Source organism: Spea bombifrons, chromosome 1, assembly GCF_027358695.1.
Source record: "Spea bombifrons isolate aSpeBom1 chromosome 1, aSpeBom1.2.pri, whole genome shotgun sequence".
NCBI classification, from domain to species: Eukaryota; Metazoa; Chordata; class Amphibia; order Anura; family Pelobatidae; genus Spea; species Spea bombifrons.
Window position 1 is genome coordinate 114,352,686 of NC_071087.1, and position 20,217 is coordinate 114,372,902.

A 20,217-nucleotide genomic window follows, 5' to 3' on the forward strand; every position below is an offset into this window, starting at 1 on the left:
CATTTGAGGTACTGAGAAATAAAGAGCCCCTAGTTGCCCCAGTGCAGTATGACCATTAGGAAATGAACATGTGTTTATTACATACCACAGAAAATTCCTTTCAACCAGGGCCGGCCGAAGACTTAACGCCGCCTGGGGCGAAGTTTAAAATGCCGCCCCCCCCCCGCCGACGCCGGGGGGGGGGCGGCCTCATTTTAAACTTCGCCGACGCCATAATCTACACCCCCCCTCCGGTACTTACCTTTAAACAGTCCTGCGGCAAGTCTCCCTGCTCTGCCACGGTGCCGGCTTGTAATGCTGAGCGCCGGAAATTGACGTCACTTCCGGCGCTCTGCATTACAAGCCGGCACCGAGACCGAACAGGGAGACTCGCCGCAGAGGAGAGAGAGAGAGGGGCGCCGAGCGGGTAAGCGAAAACCACTCGGTGCCCCCCCCCTCTCTCCTCCGCTTCAAAAAAACCAAAAAAAAAGCGCTTGGGGCGGCAAAGTGCCGCCCCTTCTAAAGTGCCGCCTGGGGCAATTGCCCCAGTCGGCTCCATTGTAGGGCCGGCCCTGCTTTCAATCATAAACACTTCCCTTTGGATCACAGAATTGCTCAGTCATGCAGCTCTGCAGTGCTTCATAAACTGCTCTGGCAGAGTTAGTGTGATGAGACTGCATGTATACCACTTAAGTGTTAATCTCTTGGCAGCGCACATGTACCGAACCACTCTGACTACAGCGCTTGCTTGATTAATGAGATTGCAGAACTTCTCCCAGCGCTACTAAGAAAGGGACAGCATTTGGGAAGTAAACATTTCGACAGAATTAAGTTAGTAGAACATGTAGTTAGGCAAAATCACTTTACGTCTATTACTGTTATGTTTTAAGTGATTGCATTGCTCCAAAAAAGAATACGATAGCATATAGTGGTATATGGAGAGATTAAAGGAGGCGTCCATGCACTGTGATTTGTCTGAAATGACAGATATTACAGATATCTCTCACGTATTGTTAAGCTGGTGTTTGTGACTAATTGGTTCAAGAACCCTGCGTAAGGGGTAGGAAGAGAGGGAAGAGAACGCCATGACAGCGTGTCGATGAGGTAATGGTGGCCCTGTCACAGGTTGTCTCTGATTTCAACCTCCATGATGTGAATTTATAGTAAGTAGCTATTTCCAAAACACTTAGATTGATAGTGAAACAATATGCACAAGCGATAGATATTTTAATGAATCACTGTAAAACCTGCAAAGGGGCGTGGGGTATGTTGATCTATAAAAGATCCAAAAGGCAAAATAATGATAACAGAGAGATAAAGGGAAGATAGGGAAGATTTTGTAAATGAGCTTGCAACCCTCAACTGCTTTGTTTATACCCGCACTGCATCAAAGCTGGACTTACAATTATGTTCTGAATATATATATATATGCACACACTTGTGGTATGTTTGTAGATTAAAATAATCTGTTCGCATATTTCTTCTAAACATAACGGTCTCCAGGAGATGGATTAAAGATTTTCAATACATTGCTCAGTGGTTCAATGAAAGCCCTATGTTTGCATGTCACATTTCATTTATAGCACAATGCGCTCTGAGCTCTAGTTACTGTGAGCAATTTCAAGCAGGGTCCATGCTGCAGAACTTTATCAATATCGCTCGCTGTTCCAACTCTTTTCCCATTACTTTGCTGTCCAGACTTTCTCTTACACTTGATAACAAATCCCTCTACAGAACAATAAACAATACACTGCAGCTTCGCCAATTACAGGATTCAGGCAGAGTATATTCTGTATTTTTCAGCGTTCATTTTAATATCGGAGTTGGCAGAGGGAACTGCCGCACTCTGCATTGTCTGGGTCCTGTGCTCATATTAACTCTTTGTAACAATCGACGTTATTTTATTTATAACGGAGATAATTAAGGGGACACCCCAGCCATCATATGCACTTTAATGCATATAATAGCTAAGAGGTCTATTAATACTTACACGGTGTCCTCCCTTAGCCCTCTTTAGCACCACTGAATTGTCGAAATCTAGTGGCATCAGCTTTTTGTGGAGAATAAACCAGATGACCCCCATAGAACACACTTTGACACGGAAGGCAATCACAACTACACTTCTAAATAGCAACAAATCAAAAGAATTGACTCTCCCTCGGGCAAAAACAACACAGCAACCCATATAGGCCAACAGCTCAATTTGCCCAATAATTCCAACAGGGAAACGGATGATAAGCTAAGACACTATAACGTTTTGGTTAAATCCTGTTGACATTAATGGCTACCCTGATTACCAATGACGGTGGAAAAAATACGAATTTTAGACATTTAACTGTAGATGTCTGTACACTGCGATTTCTGCATACTGCTAACGATAATTCTTAACCTGTGCTTTTTAAAAGGACCTTCCACCCATAACCTTGGCTGCCACCATTCCTGAAGAATAAAGCATTATCCTTATGATATCTTATGTTTTCTATGGAGGCAAGGGTTTTGGTACATGAGAAAATGGCACTAAACAGTTAATCGGGAGAGAGATTATGCTACTCAATTTCACAGATTTAAACCAAAGAACATTTTTAAGTATTCCAACCACCTGTTTTTGTATGAGGGATGCTCCAGCGCTCATATCTCTGTGATATTACAGATGGCATATTGGCAATTTACTTTTTCTTTCAGCATATACAAAATATGGGGCTCTTACATGCCTGTGCTACACTGCACTTTTCTCTCATTTATTCAATAGCATTTAACAACTATGGGCATATGTCCAAATGGTTATTCTGATTTCAAATTTGCCAATTAGATTTTCTAGCTGTGCTTACATTGAGTGCTACTGCTGCTCCGAAAAGCTGTTTTTATGTCAGTGCCCTCACTAATCACATGGACACTTATCACTCATTCAACACTAAACATTCTTCTAGTTATTGAAAACACAAAATACAGACCTCCTTTTAATAACTAACACAATGATCTAATAACACAGTGACTATAGAGTGTTTACATTCTATAACTACTGAAATAAGATTATGCCATAGAAATGTAGATGCTTGGTTTCTCTGTCATACGATATTAGGTGATTTTATTGTGATATAGATATTAGATCATGTTGAATAGGAGCATCAAGGTTAAAATGATACCATTTTGGCCATTTTTACGCCTGTGCCATTTGTCAAACGAAGACGGGACTTGTGAAGTCCTGAAAGCATGTGTGACTCTACAAGTTGCTCTGTAAATGTTGGTCTTCCAAAAAGCGCTGGACTGTTACCAAGTGAACAATGTAATACTTGTGTCTGTTTACATTATATTGTATCATCTGGGGTCAACAATTCAGAAAGTCAGAGACCCCACACCATCTTAAGGATTTGGTAAACAGAAGTTTATGTTAATTCTTAAACACTCATTGAAATGCTTCTGGTGGTGTCCATCGTGAGCTACTTAAAATAAGGTGCAATATTAATTGCAAAGTGAACTTCTCTACCCAACTAGTGACATTATTTACCTAGAGTGGGGTTTAAAAGTGATACTGTTCCCCTGTGTTTTGTTTCTAGAGATGACCAGTCATGTTTGGGGTCTGTGATGGGCTCAGAAAAGACAGAGAGTGTCCGATCCTGGCTTGGATCCTCATCCAGCTGGACGTTACCTTCTGGGAGCAGTGTGGATGGACGACTGTCAAGGCAATCAACATCTGATAATATAAGTGTTCAAAGTTTAAGGTAAATATTTGCGTAAATGTGTTTTTGTAGCATTATGCGACCTAGTGGCATGTATTATATAGCTGGAGTACTGGTGCTTAAAAACATGCATATTTTGGAACAACAGCATTGTCAGGAGCCAAATAGTAACCAAACCAAAGGGGCTGTTGCTCCCCATGAACTATAAATATATATATAGTTATTATATATGTATATTTTTTTTTTAAGAAACCCCAAAAAACAAATCTTGTGCTTTGTTGCCATGATGAATTTCAGAAGTTGTGTGTATTTTTTTTCATTTGTTTTCAGTTTTATGTTTGAAAAGAGCTAAACAATATCACAAATATTCAGTGTTAAAACTAAGAAACTTGATAACATTTGTAAAATCATTAGGGCCCATTCATGCACCAGTGCTGCCATTTAATATGGAATTTATACAGGTAAACTGTCAAATTAAATATTAAAGGAGAATATTGGAGAATCCCCTCGTTGCAAAATAAAGCACTCATCATAAATCTGTACATCTGAAACCCCATGTGAGAAGAAATTAAATAACAGATTTCATCCTGCTTTACAATATGAATTCCCAGCTTTGAAAGATTAATTTCATCATTTGTGGTTTGAATGGTGTATATTTCACTGTGCCAGTGAGTAATCACATACAGCTTGTGTTATAGCAAGAATATTTTAATGGTCAATGGTATCCTGACCATTCTGGGAAATATAACACTAATTAGATATTTGATATTACAATGCTGGTCTCTTAGGTCTCTTCAGTTGGAATTTAGAAGTTAGAATCATGTCAGACTTGCTTATATCACTTTAATTCATTTTTTTAGGAAAAGCAAATATAGGTCCCCAGCCTAACCATGTCCTGTAGAAATGATTCTGCCATCCCCTTCGTTTATGGTACTAGCTGGTGGCACAAGGTGGTGCACCTGGGTTCAATCTTGGGCAAAGCTACCAAAAGGAAAATTTGGAACTTTATGCCAGGGGCCAGATGTTCAGACGGATGCTTGGTTTACTGAAAACTGTGCACGGTTACCTTTTAAACACCAAAAAGCGTCTGTGAAAGAATTTCCCAGGCAGCAGAATGATCTGATGAGAAAAAAACTGATTGACCATGTTGTTTACTAGATGGATGTGACGTAGACCACAGAACATAGTCATTTCAAAACATCAATATTGTCAAGCTGCCTGCAAAAAATAATTGGTATTCTTTGTAATTAATAGTTGCTGAACCAGTTGTATAAATAGATATCTATGCATTAGTGAATATGATGAATAAGGTGGAGGTTTTGTCCAGGGTTGTATCTTATAAATGATAAACATCGCTGCTGCTGAGTTGCACCTATTAATTTTCCAGAACCTGGTTGGTTGACAATGTCAGCTTCTCAATATATTTAAAGCTAGGTGATAATAAAGTTGTAGACTGGAGCACCCAGTAAAGGGAAGATATGGAATTATTATGGAATAGCTTAGTTACTAAAGTGGTGGGCTAATCTGATACATATAAGATTGTGCCTATCATTAAGCACCCTAGGTACAAATTATTATTAACCCCTTCAGGACCGGGATTTTGATACTAACGTGTCGCTAAAGGACCGGAGCCGTTTTTGTGTTTTTGCCATGTCTTTCTTCAACTGTAATTTCTCTCTTATCAATTGGTGCACCCACACAAATCATATATTGTTTTTTTTAGGACAAGTAGGGCTTTCATTTGAAACCATATTAAGCTGGGTAGTACATTGTTTTGTTTGAAATAAACTGGAAAAAGTGGTGAAAAAATGAAAAAAACGCATTTTTTTACAGTTTTGTATACATACAAATTGTACACACATTGAACCAATGGGAAAAAATTATCCCAAATATATTCATTAAGTTGTCCTGATTTGGAAACCACCCAACATGGCCAGGATTTTCATCTATTTTGACCAGTATAGGGCAAATATTGCTAGGCATGCATCGTGTTTTTGAAATGTAATTTTTTGCAAATTTGGCATGGTAGACGAATAACTGCAATAGTTGTCACAGATACTGATTATCCCCCCAAAATTATATGTTTATGAAAAGTAGATAAGTCAAGGTGTACAACTAGGGTCATTTTGACACTTTTCAAACAGGGATTTTATCGCCAGTTGCTGCCAAATTTTGAGGTATTTTTATATTTTTTTGTTTTTTTTTTGCATATGTTGCAATGTTGCTTTAGATTTTATATTATATTTTGTATAGAATATGTGCAACTGCAGAAAAAAACACCAAATTGTGTCCACCAACATCCCCCGGTTCCAACAAGGCCTCACATGCATGGTTCATGCATTTTTTGAGGAAGCTATGAGGGCAAAACTGGAACATGTGCATTTTCGTTTTCATATTTGGAATTTTCAGAAATTGGTTTCCTGGGCCCATATCCCATTTGGGACATTTTGGAAGCCCCCCACTGTAAATTACCCCATAAAAGTATATATTTATGAACAGTAGACAAGTCAAGGTGTTCAACTAGGGTAGTTTTGACAGTTTTCAGCTAGCCATTTCTTCACTGATGTCTGCCAAACTTCACAGGGAAATTATTTTACTGCTTTTTTAACGCATACATTTCAATGTTGCACTGAATTTCTTGCACACCATAAGTGCAACAGTGGAAGAAAACACCACATTTTGTTCACCAAGATCCCCTGATTCCAACAAGGCCTCACATGCATGGTTCATGCATTTTTTGAGGAAGCTATGAGGGCAAAACTGGAACATGTGCATTTACATTTTTTTAAATATTTTTTTTATCAGATTACTTGTAAGTGACAGGTTTAGGCCGCTGACATCAATCAGGGAGACCGATCAATAATCAGCGACTTAAAATGTCACCGACAAGTGATCAGGTAATAATTATGATTATTTCATTTATTAATAATTTGTGTTTTTTTCATAATTACCCTAGATGACCCCTCTCTCTTTGTAGAGCAGGGTCATCCGTGGGCTGCCATAATGATCCGATCACTCCTATTGGCCAGGAGCGATCTGATCAGCCCAGCCCAGCATTTGACCTGGAAGCACCCTGGACTTTCAGGTCAGTGCTGTTATTTTTTTTTTATTATTATTATTTTATTAATTTTTTTTAAATTTATTTTTTAATTTTTTTTATTATTATTATTATTATTATTATTATTTTTTACATTTTTTTTAACTCTTTCAATGCTGATGCTCCATTGAAGCACAGCATTGACTGATATTTAGTCCCCACAAGCTTGTGGGGACTAATATTAACCCCTGCAATGCTGCGATGGGGGTCATACACAATCGCAGCATTGAAGGGGTTAATTGAGGAAGAGGGGGGGTAGGGGTTAACTGAGGAAGGGTGGGGGGGGTCTGGTCTCCACACTCATGTGGAGACCAAAGAACCCTGTCTCCCTGTCCCTGAAGCTGCCTCTGGCAGCTGGGACACAATCTCCAATAGACTGGAGATTGTAGGGGAGGAGTCTCTCTGATCAGTCCTACAGGACTGATCAGAGGACTTCTGGGGGGTCGTTTTTGCTGTTGCTGGTCTGCCTGGGCTTTCAGGCAGACCACCAGCAGCAGAGCCCCCTACAAAACGAGAATTAACCCCTTCAATGCCGCGATCGCGGCATTCAATGCCGCGATCGCGGTATTGAAGGGGTTAACGCTGCACTGACGCTCTCATGGAGCGATCAGGCAGCAGGGGGATGTTGTGTCAGATGCCCACACTTGTGTGGGGACCCATTCAACACCCCCCCCTTCCCTGAAGCTGCCTGTGGCAGCTGAAACCGCGATTGCAGATCTTTCTGCAATCGCTGTTTCTGCCTACAAAATCACTCCGTGGGAGTGATCGTAGGCTTGGGGGCGGGCTTAGACAGGCTGTGCTGTCTGCCCAGGAGTCCTGGGCAGACAGCAGCAGCAGCGCCCCCGCGATCACCGCGATTGTGGTGATGTGGGGGCGTTTTTTGGAGGAGACGTACCTGGTACGTCCCGGTCTACCGGTGACTGTTAACCAGGAAGTACCAGGTACGTCCCGGTACGGAAGGGGTTAATAATGCATTCGTTTTGCATACTAAGAACACTAGAAGTTACTTCTTCTATGTGATGCATGATCCCTTTATAGCTACTATATGCATGTGTACAAGATCACTATCGCACTCTTGTGCAAAGTAAAGATACCGAAATTAATTTAAGTTTTAAAAATTAAAACGTGTGTGGTTTTTTGTGGAAAGGTGGTTCCTTTAATTAAAGATGTCGTAACAGCACAGACAGTGTGCAGCCATTGAGAACAGGTTTGACAATGTCACTATTCCTGTAAAAAAACAGTGTAAATATTTATATACGTTTTATCCCAGTTATTCAACATAAAATGTAGTTACTAATGCCATACGGCTATGTATTATATAATAATTTCACTTTCTTAAAAACCAAGGCATATTTTTAAGCCTACTGATTTCCCGTTTTGTATGCGTAACTTGGCAAGTAGCTGTTTTACCTAAAGTTACGGAAGGTTTCAAGAGCAATCAAAGGAGAACAAAGCTGGATGTATTCATGGGAGGCATTTATTTTACTGCAAAGGGAATCACCATAAATATCAATTGAAGGAGTAGAAATCAAGAAAAAGCCATGTGCAGGCTTAGAGTTATAGCTCAGAAAAAAAATGATTTCTGGAGCTTGAAATGTAATTTTCCTGTTTAGACTCTAAGACTTTGTTGAGAAATGTTTAATGATGCCGCGAACAGTAAAGTGTCTGTGCTCTAACTTCCGAAGCCATTTCCACTCTCTTTGTCACAGGCTGTGTGACAAATGCAGCCACATGTCCTCTGTAATTTCTTGCAAGTTCTCTTTGATAAACCAGCTTTTAGCCTTCACTTGAATATATTAACCCCTTAATGACAAAGCCCGTACATGTACGGGCTCAAAATCCATTGTTTTCAATGGGTTTTGGGACCGCCCATTGTCCTTAAGGGGTTAAATTGGAGAAATAAAACAATATATGTACTTTATAGTCACACTTCCATTTAAATGGACTGTCATTCACATTTTTTTACATTGGTAAATGAATCCAAGCTAGATTTTGTTCTTTTATTTCCACAAATGCCATGGTAGGATAAAGTTAATTCCCATGGAATCAGGTTTTGCCCTTGATCTACCCGTGTTCTTGCTATTGATCCAGAAGAAGACAAATACCCCACACTGAAACTACTTCAATTTATACTTCAAAAGGAGGAAACTTCCTTCCTGACTCCAAAACAGAATTACTCAGATTCTTATTAAAAGATGCTGTTCCACCTACTCTGCTGAATTTAATACTTTTATAACTCAATGCAGCATTAAAAACATTTATCATTATAATATTATATATAATTATTAACAATAATAATCATTATTATTCCTAGTTGGATGCCCAGATCTTTTGTAGAAATAACTCTTTAACTATTTGAACTCATTATTGACTTTTTCTTAATTTTTGCTGGGAACAGTTAATTGGAACTGTGGAACATCACCATTAAAATTTGTATCCCTGTATATTCTGCTTTCTTTAAAATAAAACATTTATGTAGTTGTTAAAAGCATTAATTGATTTTGATGGTACAATATCTGTAGGTAGTGGATTCAGCTGATTTAGGTGAATACACCTTTCCTTGGGGTCCTTGTACACTTATGTTAATGGACAGGTCACTAGTATATTTTATTTCCAAATTGCTTCTTGTTTAATGATTGCATTCCGTTCCAACTCAATTTCCCAAGAAATAACATCTATTTGATACTGTATTACTAAACATAATTGTGTAGTACACGCAAACAGCGAGATGCGGCTTTTAATGCGTCCTGTAAGTTCATTTATAAAGAAATTAAAAAGAAATGGGCATAAGAGAGAACCTTGATGTACTTTACTTACCACTCTTTATCAAATGGAAGACTTTCCATTAACAACAACCCCCTGAACCGTTTCTTAAACCAGTTTTCAGTACAAAACTATCCCCTTAGTCTGTCTTTGAATTTGTAGAGTAACCTTCTCAGTGAAACGGTATCCAGTGCTTTGGCAAAAGAAAATAAAACATATCCAGTGCTACATCCTGATCTATATTTTACTTGCTTCTTCATAGAACCCAATTAAATTAGCCAAACACTAATCTCTCTTTAATTAAACTGAGAAAAGGGGCATCTCTGCAAAATAAAAGAGAAAAAAAACCTGTATTAGCATCTACTTCTAATAGAGGTTGGTCCATTCATCTACAGCTCTCTTTGTAAAGTAAAATTTCCTGACATTACACCTAAACCCTTGACCCTCACGTTTTAGACTATGGCCTCTTGTTCGTACATTTCTTATCTGAAATTAACTTCCCTCCTGTACTTTGTTAAATCCCTTGTTAAATCTTCTTTCCTCCAGGGTATGCATATTAAGGTGCCTTAATTTTTCCGTTTTTATCCTGCAAGCCATTTACCGTTTTTGTAGCGCTCGTCTGAACTTGTCTCCAGAACTGTACACAATACTCTAGGTGAGGTCTGACCAGAGAATGGAAAAGTGACAGAACACCAATCTTTCTGTTACTAATGCTCCTAGCTAAACAACAAAAAGACATATGTATTGTTGCCATTTAAAATTCGGTAGGTTTATAGTAGGGCTGAAACAACTAATCGATAAAATCGATAATAATCGATTATGAAAATCGTTGGCAATGAATTTCATCATTGATTAATCGAATCGATTTTTATCGATTATAAAAAGAGGTTTTTTTCAGAGCAAATGCTCTGAAAAACTCCTCTCCTTATAATAATCCGATCTCAAACAGAGATCGGATTATAACACCGGAATCCAGATCCCCCGCAACGCTGCAGGAGACCTGGATTCCCCTCACTGTCGGCCGGTCTCTCACTTCCGTCTCTCTCCCCCCTCCCATACACCCCTCTGACTCCTCCCCCCTCCCATACATCACTCTGCCTCTCTCCCGGCTCCGTTACTGACAAGGACTTTCACTGCAGCTTCATAGAAGCCACAGTGTAAGTGAAGGGCAGTAACGGAGGCTGTCTGTGCGATGCAGACACTCACAGGCTGACAGAGAATCATCCTCTCTGTCAGCTGGTGGGGGTCTGCATCGCACAGACAGGCTCCGTTACTGTCAGTAACGGAGCCGGGTAGAGAGGCAGAGCGGTGTATGGGAGGGGGGAGGAGTCAGAAGGGTGTATGGGAGCCACCCTCCCATACACCACTGTGGCTCCTCCACCACTGTGGCTCCTCCTTTGGTAATTAATAATCATAATATGAGAAAATCTAATTGGATCTGAATAAGAAACTCTAGAATAGTTTTTATTGGTGAAATAAATGAGTACAATAGTTTGTCACTTTGAAACATAGTTGAGTGTGCTCTTTTATATCCCCATCATATGCATTTGCCTCTTACAATAACGTGAGTGTCCCTTTAACTGTGTACGACCTTAGTTGAGGAATTGAGTAGATTAGACCACTCTGGCTGTGGATTCTTGACTAACAAGATGAGTGTAAAGATTATTAAGTATTGGCAGCCAGGGGACCCACATAAATTTATCAATGGAGTCCACTGCTTTGTCAAAATGCACATTGTCTTTCCGTCTCTCTGTATCTGTCTATCCACCCATCCATCTATCTCTACATCTGCCTATCAAGCCATCCATCCATCATAGCCAGCATATAGTGAGAAATGGAAAACATAATGAATTTTCACGTCCAGACTTATTATCTAACTCATTCTAAATGAACAGAGGAAGCAATTTTTGTGCAATATACATTTTGTCCTTGATAAGGTATTCCAGATTATATTTTGTTTTCTTGGAAATTCACATCAAAGCCAGCATGTCCCTTATGTCTCTCGATCAATTTATATCTCTTATTTCTACAGAAAATCCAGCTGGTGGTTTTGTTTCCTTTTTGTTCTTGAATGTGAACATTTGGCTTCAGTGTGCCGTTCTTGGCTGATTTTCATAAACCTACTTCATTCCGCTTGCAGATTGTAAATCATTTTTCATTTCATATGCAGCCCTAACAGAAAATAGTTGGAAATAAATTATGATAACAACTTCGTACAATCTCTTTTTTTTCAAGCAGGGTTTTTGCATTTTTTTTCAGCTCTCAAAAAGAAAAAAAATAAATAAATCAGAAAACATGAGAAACCAAATCATTTTATTATTGCTATTATCATTAAAGAGTAATGATGATGATAAAAACAATGGTTTCCATTGGTGCCTCTAGACCTGTTTTATCAGCGTCCTTAATACATTCTGGCGGGGCTTAACTCTAATTGCACAAAGATTTAAGGTACGTGTACAAGGCTGCCACTTTTCTACTCTCTACATATTATATATACAATCAATCCATTTTTTTTCAGCAAAATTCAGAATGAACAATTGTGATTTGGCATTCAAAACACATTTAATCTCCATTCTAAAATACAGCCTTGAAACGCATTTCTGTAAGCACATTTTAGATGAACTATGAGCATACATCAATCCTAAATAGAATGATACCTATTTATATATCATTGACAGTTGCCTTTCCTTTTTATTCTTCCTCAAGACCTGAATGTTAACAATCCGATACCAAATTGATCTAAATCACTTGACAAAATTTGGGGTCACAAAAAGCAGTAATGGCACTGCATTGCACATGCACACATTTTAACAATTGAGTACATTATTGTTATTTAATTCACACTGGTTATTCATTTTTGTGCTTCGACGAAATGGACAAAGGGAAATATGGTTCCAGTAATATGCATTTGTTTCTAATACACCAACATATAGAATGTTGCAGAGATATTCACACCTGCTATGTACATTCACCCAAGGTACAAGAAAACTTGTCATACAGAACAGTAATGTACCGAAGCAGATGTTGGGAGGCTTTCCAGAAATCGCTGGCTAGTGTTGTGTCAATCGTGGTTATGTATTATCGGTGACCATGCCTAACAATAACAGTACTTTTTTTCATATTATTGATGAAGTTAACCCAATGTAGCTATTAATGGAATTGTTCCTGTATTCTACATTTTTTGACCCAGATAGTTGGAACTGATTTAATTCTGTAGTTTTGGTGGAAGTTTAATACATTATTAGTTCTTTCCTATATAAGTTTTTACCTTTGGGAGTTTCGTATATAAGGCATGGAATGGGTTGAAAACACAGTGTATGCAACCTGCAATTCCTGATCTTGTTATAAAATAGTGTCCTTAATGACAGCTGTGCCTTGTGGGGCTGGTTTGATGTCTTAGGTGTATACAGTTAATAGGACAATGGAAGGCAGCAAGAACAACACATCTCTTATTGGTATCTGCATTAGCTGACATACAGTACATAATATTCCATGTCAATTCAAAACTATGAATTATAAAGGGCTGGGCCCAGTGAGCCTCTTCTCCATTGGTGGATTTCTGAGGGTTCATGATTATCACGTCACAGATGTAGCTATGCACTTGAGGGTCATCTCAACCCTTCAGCAGGATAACTGAGGTTTAGCCTTTTATAACATTTTATCTCATTTCGCACTGTGGATTTTAAATGTGATCTGTACGTTTCACAGTTATCTTGGTACCCGATGAGTGTTAAAAGATAATAATGTTACTGGTAGCACAGCTCGGAAGACAAGAGATCTTCCTTGTAACTGGCTTTTTAAGCAGAGGCACGCGTGGGAGGGGGTAATCACTTTTAAGGTAAAGCAGTTCAGTTATATATGATGTTATCTACCAACTTTGTATGACAAGTATGACAAGTTAATAGTAATAATTACTTGCCTCTGACTCTTCTACCTCGCTTACATACTTGGGTATCTTCAATCTGAAACCACCGCTTGTCTAAGTAGATTAAAGCAAATGACTGGGAAGTTAATTAAGACCGAAGCAGTTGAACAATTAGGTAATGCTAAACTATCCCTAAAAATGCGTTCAAATCCCCTTGATATGTTAAATATTAGATTTGTTACAGAGCAGATTAGTTTGCACAAAAGCCATCTCACAATATCTATTCTGAAGCCTTTGTCATTCTTACATTTGCCATGTAGTGTACATTTACTGATGCAAATGTTAGCCTTTATTTTACAAGTTTAGTTTGGGTATCAGTGGCTTAATATAGGACCTTTTTGTGCTGCCTCTCCCCAGGTCACAGGGAGTCCCTTAATGATAACACTACAATTAATAATTTCTGTCATTTGTTGTTTTTTTAGGATCAAGGACCCACAAGATCAGGATGTTAGCAGGCCAAGTTCGGCATTAAGCGCCAAAGGGAAGATATATGGAAATAATATAGGCAACTCAGAAAATGAGAACACAACAAACCAATCTGAGCTGGGAGCTAAGATGGGAAATGTAACACCAACACTAGGAAGGAGACACATACCACCAGCAGATGATAAGTTGCCTCGTTCTTCATCAGCACTCTCTGAGTTTCTAGATGAGTTGAGAAAGAAAAGGGCCTCTGAAAAGGATCAGGCATCTCTAGTATTAGAAGAAGCATCTTCATTACCAATTTACCGAACTACTGGTGCTTCCTCCCTTAGACGCTGCACCAGTCTGAAGGATGACAAAGAAGATGATTTATCTCTTACACTTGATAAACTCTCAGGTGATAGGCCATCTACAAGCCAAGGATTAATGCGTTCATCAAGTCTACGATGTCTGCCATCTGAAAAAAATGACCCATCACTGTCTCCCACTGTTAAACGAATTGCAAAGTTTGGATCCTGTGAATCTCTCAACCAACCACAAAATGTTGTAGGCATCAAGAACACCTCCAGTACATTTGTCCAAGATGCTGTCCCTTCTGTTAGACTAAAGCCGTGGAGATCTTGTCTTGAAACACCAGTGGAAGAAGCTGCAGAAAACGTATTAGGGAACCAACCTCTTGTATTCCAAAACAAACGCTATTCCAGCTTGGCTGAGGGTCTGAATGAGGACAGTCCATCAACCTGGAAAGTGTCAAGTCTGAGTTATGAGAGAAAGTTTCCAGATGATGCAGACCACATTCTCCCTGCTCTTCGAAAGGCTCACTCAACTCAAAATATATCCAAATTTTCCAAGGATAGGCGAGAGGCCCAGCGACCATTGAGTGTCCATTTTGGAGATCTACCTAGAAATGAACCAAGCACTTCATCAGGGGTTTTAAAAAGTGCTCTTAAGAAAATCCCAAGCATTGGGGAAGATTTAGGTAATCTGTCTGATTCATCTTCATCTTCTGGTTCGGTCATTTCATGCAAAAGTGTTGACAGCATCAAAAGCAGACCTCCGGTCCAAAGACTGGAGGGAGAAGGCTATTCTGGAAAACCGATAACATCTGAAATTACACAAGAAAATAAGAGGCCTGAAGCAGAAGGCAAAGAGGATGATGTAAATAGCATAATGAGGAAATATCTTCGAAAATCTGATGAAGAACAAGGTAAATATTTCTAATACAAAGAACATAAACCTTCAGCTTCATGACTCCTTCAAGTAGTCATGTAAAATGTACAGATGTCATAAAGATTAGTTCTGGTTGAAACTGGTAAAAAGTGGTGTAATCATCAATTTGCTGCTATGGTGATTGCTCCACTTTTTTCACATTGTACTTAAGTTGTTAAATGATTGACAGTTGTGTTAAGTTTCTCATGTAAAGCTAGCATATGAGTCCAGCCCTTGATTCCTCTGGTCTAATGACTCTAAATGCTGTTTTGTGCAATTCATTTCCCTACATATTACCTGTTATTAAAATTAATATCAACATGCTCAAGTCAAGATTTTTAGCGTATGACATGGTCATGAATTAAAATGCAGATTGAAATTCCATCGATGGCAATTATGCATACTAATGAATAATATTAGAAATGTTATTATGTATGATAAATGTTAACAACTGTTGTGTTGTGCGGTGACATCCTCGCTCCCAGTACAAATTGAATGAAGGCTTTTAAAATGGTCGTCTTTAATATATTAACAATTAATACATTAACATAGCAAGTCACAGTTAACTGGTAATCCAATCAACAGTTAAGTGTGTGTGATAAGTTGATTTACTCTTCATATAGTGACAGAGATGTACATAGTACATATTTATTTAATCAGATGAAAATATCAGATTCAATCAAGCAGAATATAACCTTGCAGTATCTAAACTAGATTGAGTCCCTGAACATCACAGCAAGCAGATGGATAGCTTTTCCAACAGTCTGTAGCCTTGAATGCGTTGCCTTGTGTCCTCATCCATTTAGATTGTACACACACATTGTTTTTCAGTATTTTTCAGTATTTTTTTTAGGAAAACAGTATATGTGCACACTGGTTTAAAGGTGTGCTGCAATGTTATAGCTCATAACTCTACATTTCGAGTGGCTAAAAGGAGAGATTGTTTGTTTTATGGGGTGTTAGGAACATGGCTAGAGGACAGGGCGTTACAAACACTATTTATGTACTTTAAGTATTTTTTTTTAGTTTAATATAAACTAAAATACAAATGATCATTTTAGCAATGTTTTAGAACATATTAATAATGAACACTAATAACATCTTCCGGTGGAAATATTCATAGCCTATACACATACCTGGGAATCAGTAGGCAGTCCCGCTTACGCCGGTGGGTGGTCCCGCTGACGTCGGTGGGAGTTCCCGCTAATGTCAGCGGGAAATACCTCCATTGAAAGGGAAAATGTGCAGGGAGCGGGGCGTGTCAAATCACCGCTCCCGCAACCCGGATGATTCAGGTCTTGACCCGGAGAAGCGGTGCTTCACCCGGAGATCTCCAGGTCAAACCCGGAGAGTTCCCAGGTATGCCTATACAGGGTGGATACCGTGTCCTTACTGTCATTTATTGTCATCAATTGTATGTAATTGTAAAAGTTCATCTACTGTAGGGCTGAAACAACTAATCGATAAAATCGATAATAATCGATTATGAAAATCGTTGGCAATGAATTTCATCATCGATTAATCGAATCAATTTTTATCGATTATAAAAAGAGGTTTTTTTCAGAGCAAATGCTCTGAAAAACTCCTCTCCTTATAATAATCCGATCTCAAACAGAGATCGGATTATAACACCGGAATCCAGATCCCCCGCAACGCTGCAGGAGACCTGGATTCCCCTCACTGTCGGCCGGTCTCTCACTTCCGTCTCTCTCCCCCCTCCCATACACCCCTCTGACTCCTCCCCCTCCCATACACTGCTCTGCCTCTCTCCCGGCTCCGTTACTGACAAGGACTTTCACTGCAGCTTCATAGAAGCCACAGTGTAAGTGAAGGTGAGTAACGGAGGCTGTCTGTGCGATGCAGACACTCACAGGCTGACAGAGAATCATCCTCTCTGTCAGCTGGTGGGGGTCTGCATCGCACAGACAGCCTCCGTTACTGTCAGTAACGGAGCCGGGTAGAGAGGCAGAGCGGTGTATGGGAGGGGGGAGGAGTCAGAGGAGTGTATGGGAGCCACCCTCCCATACACCACTGTGGCTCCTCCCCCTCCCATACGCCACTCTGCCTCTCTACCCGGCTCCCTGGTGTCTAGTGAAGATCCGTTGCTGACAGGAGGAGGAGGGAGGAGGCAGAGTGGAGTATGGGAGGGGGGAGGAGGCAGAGTGGAGTATGGGAGGGGAAGGAGGCAGAGTGGAGTATAGGAGGGGGAGGAGCCAGAGTGGAGTATGGGAGAGGAAGGGACCAGAGTTGTATGGGAGAGGGGAAGAGCCAGAGTGGTGTATGGGAGGGGGGAGGAGGCAGAGTGCAGTATGGGAGGAGGCAGAGTGGAGTATGGGAGGGGGGAGGAGGCAAAGTGATGTATGGGTGGGGGAGGAGGCAAAGTGATGTATGGGTGGGGGAGGAGGCAAAGTGATGTATGGGTGGGGGAGGAGGCAAAGTGATGTATGGGAGGGGGAGGAGCCAAAGTGATGTATGGGAGGGGGAGGAGGCAGAGTGGTGTATGGGAGGGGGGAGGAGGCAGAGTGGAGTATGGGAGGGGGAGGAGGCAGAATGGAGTATGGGAGGGGGAGGAGCCACAGTGGTGTATGGAAGGAGGAGGAGCCAGAGTGGTGTATGGGAGGGGGAGGAGCCAAAGTTGTGTATGGGTGAGTTATAGTGGTGTATGGGGGGTATTATGAATTTCAGGGCATATAGGGGGTATAAAGCATATCGATATTAGGCATATCAGGGGGTCATAAAACATCTGGGGGTAAAAGGTATATCAGGGGGCTCAGTTGCATATCACTGGCATATAAGTAGTATAAGGCATATCAGGGGCACAGTGGCATATCAGGGGGCACAGTGGAATCTGGCATATAAGAGGTATAAGGCATATATGGGGGCAGAGTGGCAAGCTGGGGGTCTGATGTGCATAACCGGGGGCAGTTTGGTAAATAAAAAAAATTTAAACAAGGCTTTTTTTCTCATAGTTTTTATTAAATATGAAAAATAGTTAACATATGAATTAATATTTACTAATAACTTTGTATTAAAACCTAGTTTGAGAAGCACTGTGTTTGGGTTCTTGTAGCTTTTATTATTATGTCAGTAAAATAAGAAGGTGAATAGAGAGAGGCCATTGCAATAAAGAGATGAAAGTGTAAATTGTACGTTTTTTATTACATTATTTTAAATTTTAAAAAATTGCATTTTTTATCCGATTAATCGATTAATCGAAAAAATAATCGGCCAACTAATCGATTATTAAAATAATCGTTAGTTGCAGCCCTAATCTACTGTGAAAGGATTAGCTCAATTTACAAAGAAAATAATGCATAACCAAATGAACAGGTAGCTTATAAATTGATTTCCATGATGCCTCTCTGGAAACTTTAAGACATGCAAAGAACTGTCCTTTTTTATAGATGTTATCTATTCACCAGGAGAGCAAGCGTGACAATCAAATGCAGGTATATAGTGTGACAGTGTTCTAAAAATACATTAGTAGTGCTGAAAAGTTTTGAAGAAATATTTGCTTCCATTATGAATGCATTTGGCATCACACCTGACTGATGTTTCCTATTTCTCGTCCATCTCATTAAATCTTTTCATTACCAAGTGCAGGCTGACTAAGTTCATGGTCCATGCCTCATTAGACGACGATGAATTTTCCCAGTTAGCGCAAGTATATAGCAGCTGTAGACAACAGAGCTCCAATGGAAAAATGAATCCAAAACCCATTAGTTATCTAATACAAAAAGATCCAGATACTAAGGACAGTGAACAACATGCTGTGCGGGCCTAGTAACCAAGCTGTCAATAATTTACCAAGAATTTATAATTTGTCTCTTGAACCCAACCAATGCTTTTCAACGTCACTAATTTGATTAGCAAACTGTGCTCCTGCGTGTACTTAGAGGCATGAAAAGGAAACATATTTGGTTTTTCTAGTGGGTTCTACCCATGTTGCAACCAGAGGGGCACATTATCGACCCATGCATTACCCCAAAAGGTTTGTGTTCTACAAGTGGGTTCTGTGAAACTGACACTATTGAGATCTGCTGCCAGTGGGTTCTGTATTTATTGCCAGACTTCATATCATACAGTATAACCAGCGTAGTATTATGGTCATGTAGGGTGGGGGAGGAGATTATATATAATGGAAAATTCCATGCCAAAGAGAACTGATGAAAAACAAGTGAAGGAAAGGTGTAAAAAAAAAGTTTTGGCTAAATGGTGAAATTCATATCAAACTTACCGACGTAAAAATAATTTTAAGGAAAGTAGCAACTCTGTGTTTATATCAGCAATATGATAATTTAAAATGGCTTAATGACCTGATTAGGGCAGCAAGGGTTAACACAGAAATGAAAGATTTTTATGCATTTGTCAAATCATTAATTTTCTTGAACACAATGAATAGAAAGCCTGTGATTTAGATTTGCCGTGACTAAATTAGAGTGGTAATGAAAGTCAGTTGTAGGTCTTATCTCCTCCCGTAACCAATTCATGAAGAAGCCTTTATAATTGTGAGACTTTCTCAGATTAGTTGCGGCGAAGACATCACTTGCAGTGCTGACGATCTTCTGACATAATGTATGTATTTTCTGTACAGGTATCCCGAAATGAGAGTCCCTGGGTCAGCGTTCTGCATCGTATCTCAGCGCACGAGAATGTAAAGATGAATATATGACGAAGAAAAGATGTTGGTTTCTTTCAATTATTGTGTTTCTTAAAAATAAAATAGTAGTTTTCTCACCTTTAGCTTGTATTGTGTTATTGGGGTAAAAATAAATCAAGCATGATGCATGTACACATATGATACAAATCTACCTGGTTCGATTATGCAGGACCGTATACAAACCAAGGTGTTATAAGTACGTAGGAATATTTTTAGAGTTTAATATGTTTTTTATAGTGTTAACCATTTTTAGATATATTACTGCAGCTATTTACTATATATAATTTTTACTATTGTGTCTTTGAAACAAGGTTAGTTTATGAATGTGAGACCTTGCCATTGAATGGGTCATATATAAATATCTAGCTATTGCCAGACTTCTACAAAAGCTTGTGTCTTAAATGAAATATTACCGACCCTTACACAAACAATGAACTAGGCACAAGGGGATCATCAGTGTCAATAAGTGTTTTTTGTTTGCCTT

The 20,217-nt window shown here is 39.4% G+C and overlaps 1 protein-coding gene across 1 annotated transcript in view; it reads left to right on the plus strand.

The window, feature by feature from the left end:
- The window catches only part of MYO18B (myosin XVIIIB), a 201,322-nt gene extending 181,506 nt beyond the window's left edge, over positions 1 to 19,816 (plus strand). The window contains exons 42-44 of the mRNA XM_053469399.1: positions 3,534 to 3,698; positions 13,864 to 15,071; positions 19,668 to 19,816. Coding sequence (XP_053325374.1) covers positions 3,534 to 3,698; positions 13,864 to 15,071; positions 19,668 to 19,681 — 1,387 coding nt within the window. The 3' untranslated portion in view covers positions 19,682 to 19,816. The remainder of the gene's footprint in view (positions 1 to 3,533; positions 3,699 to 13,863; positions 15,072 to 19,667) is intronic.
- Positions 19,817 to 20,217: the final 401 nt, after the last annotated feature.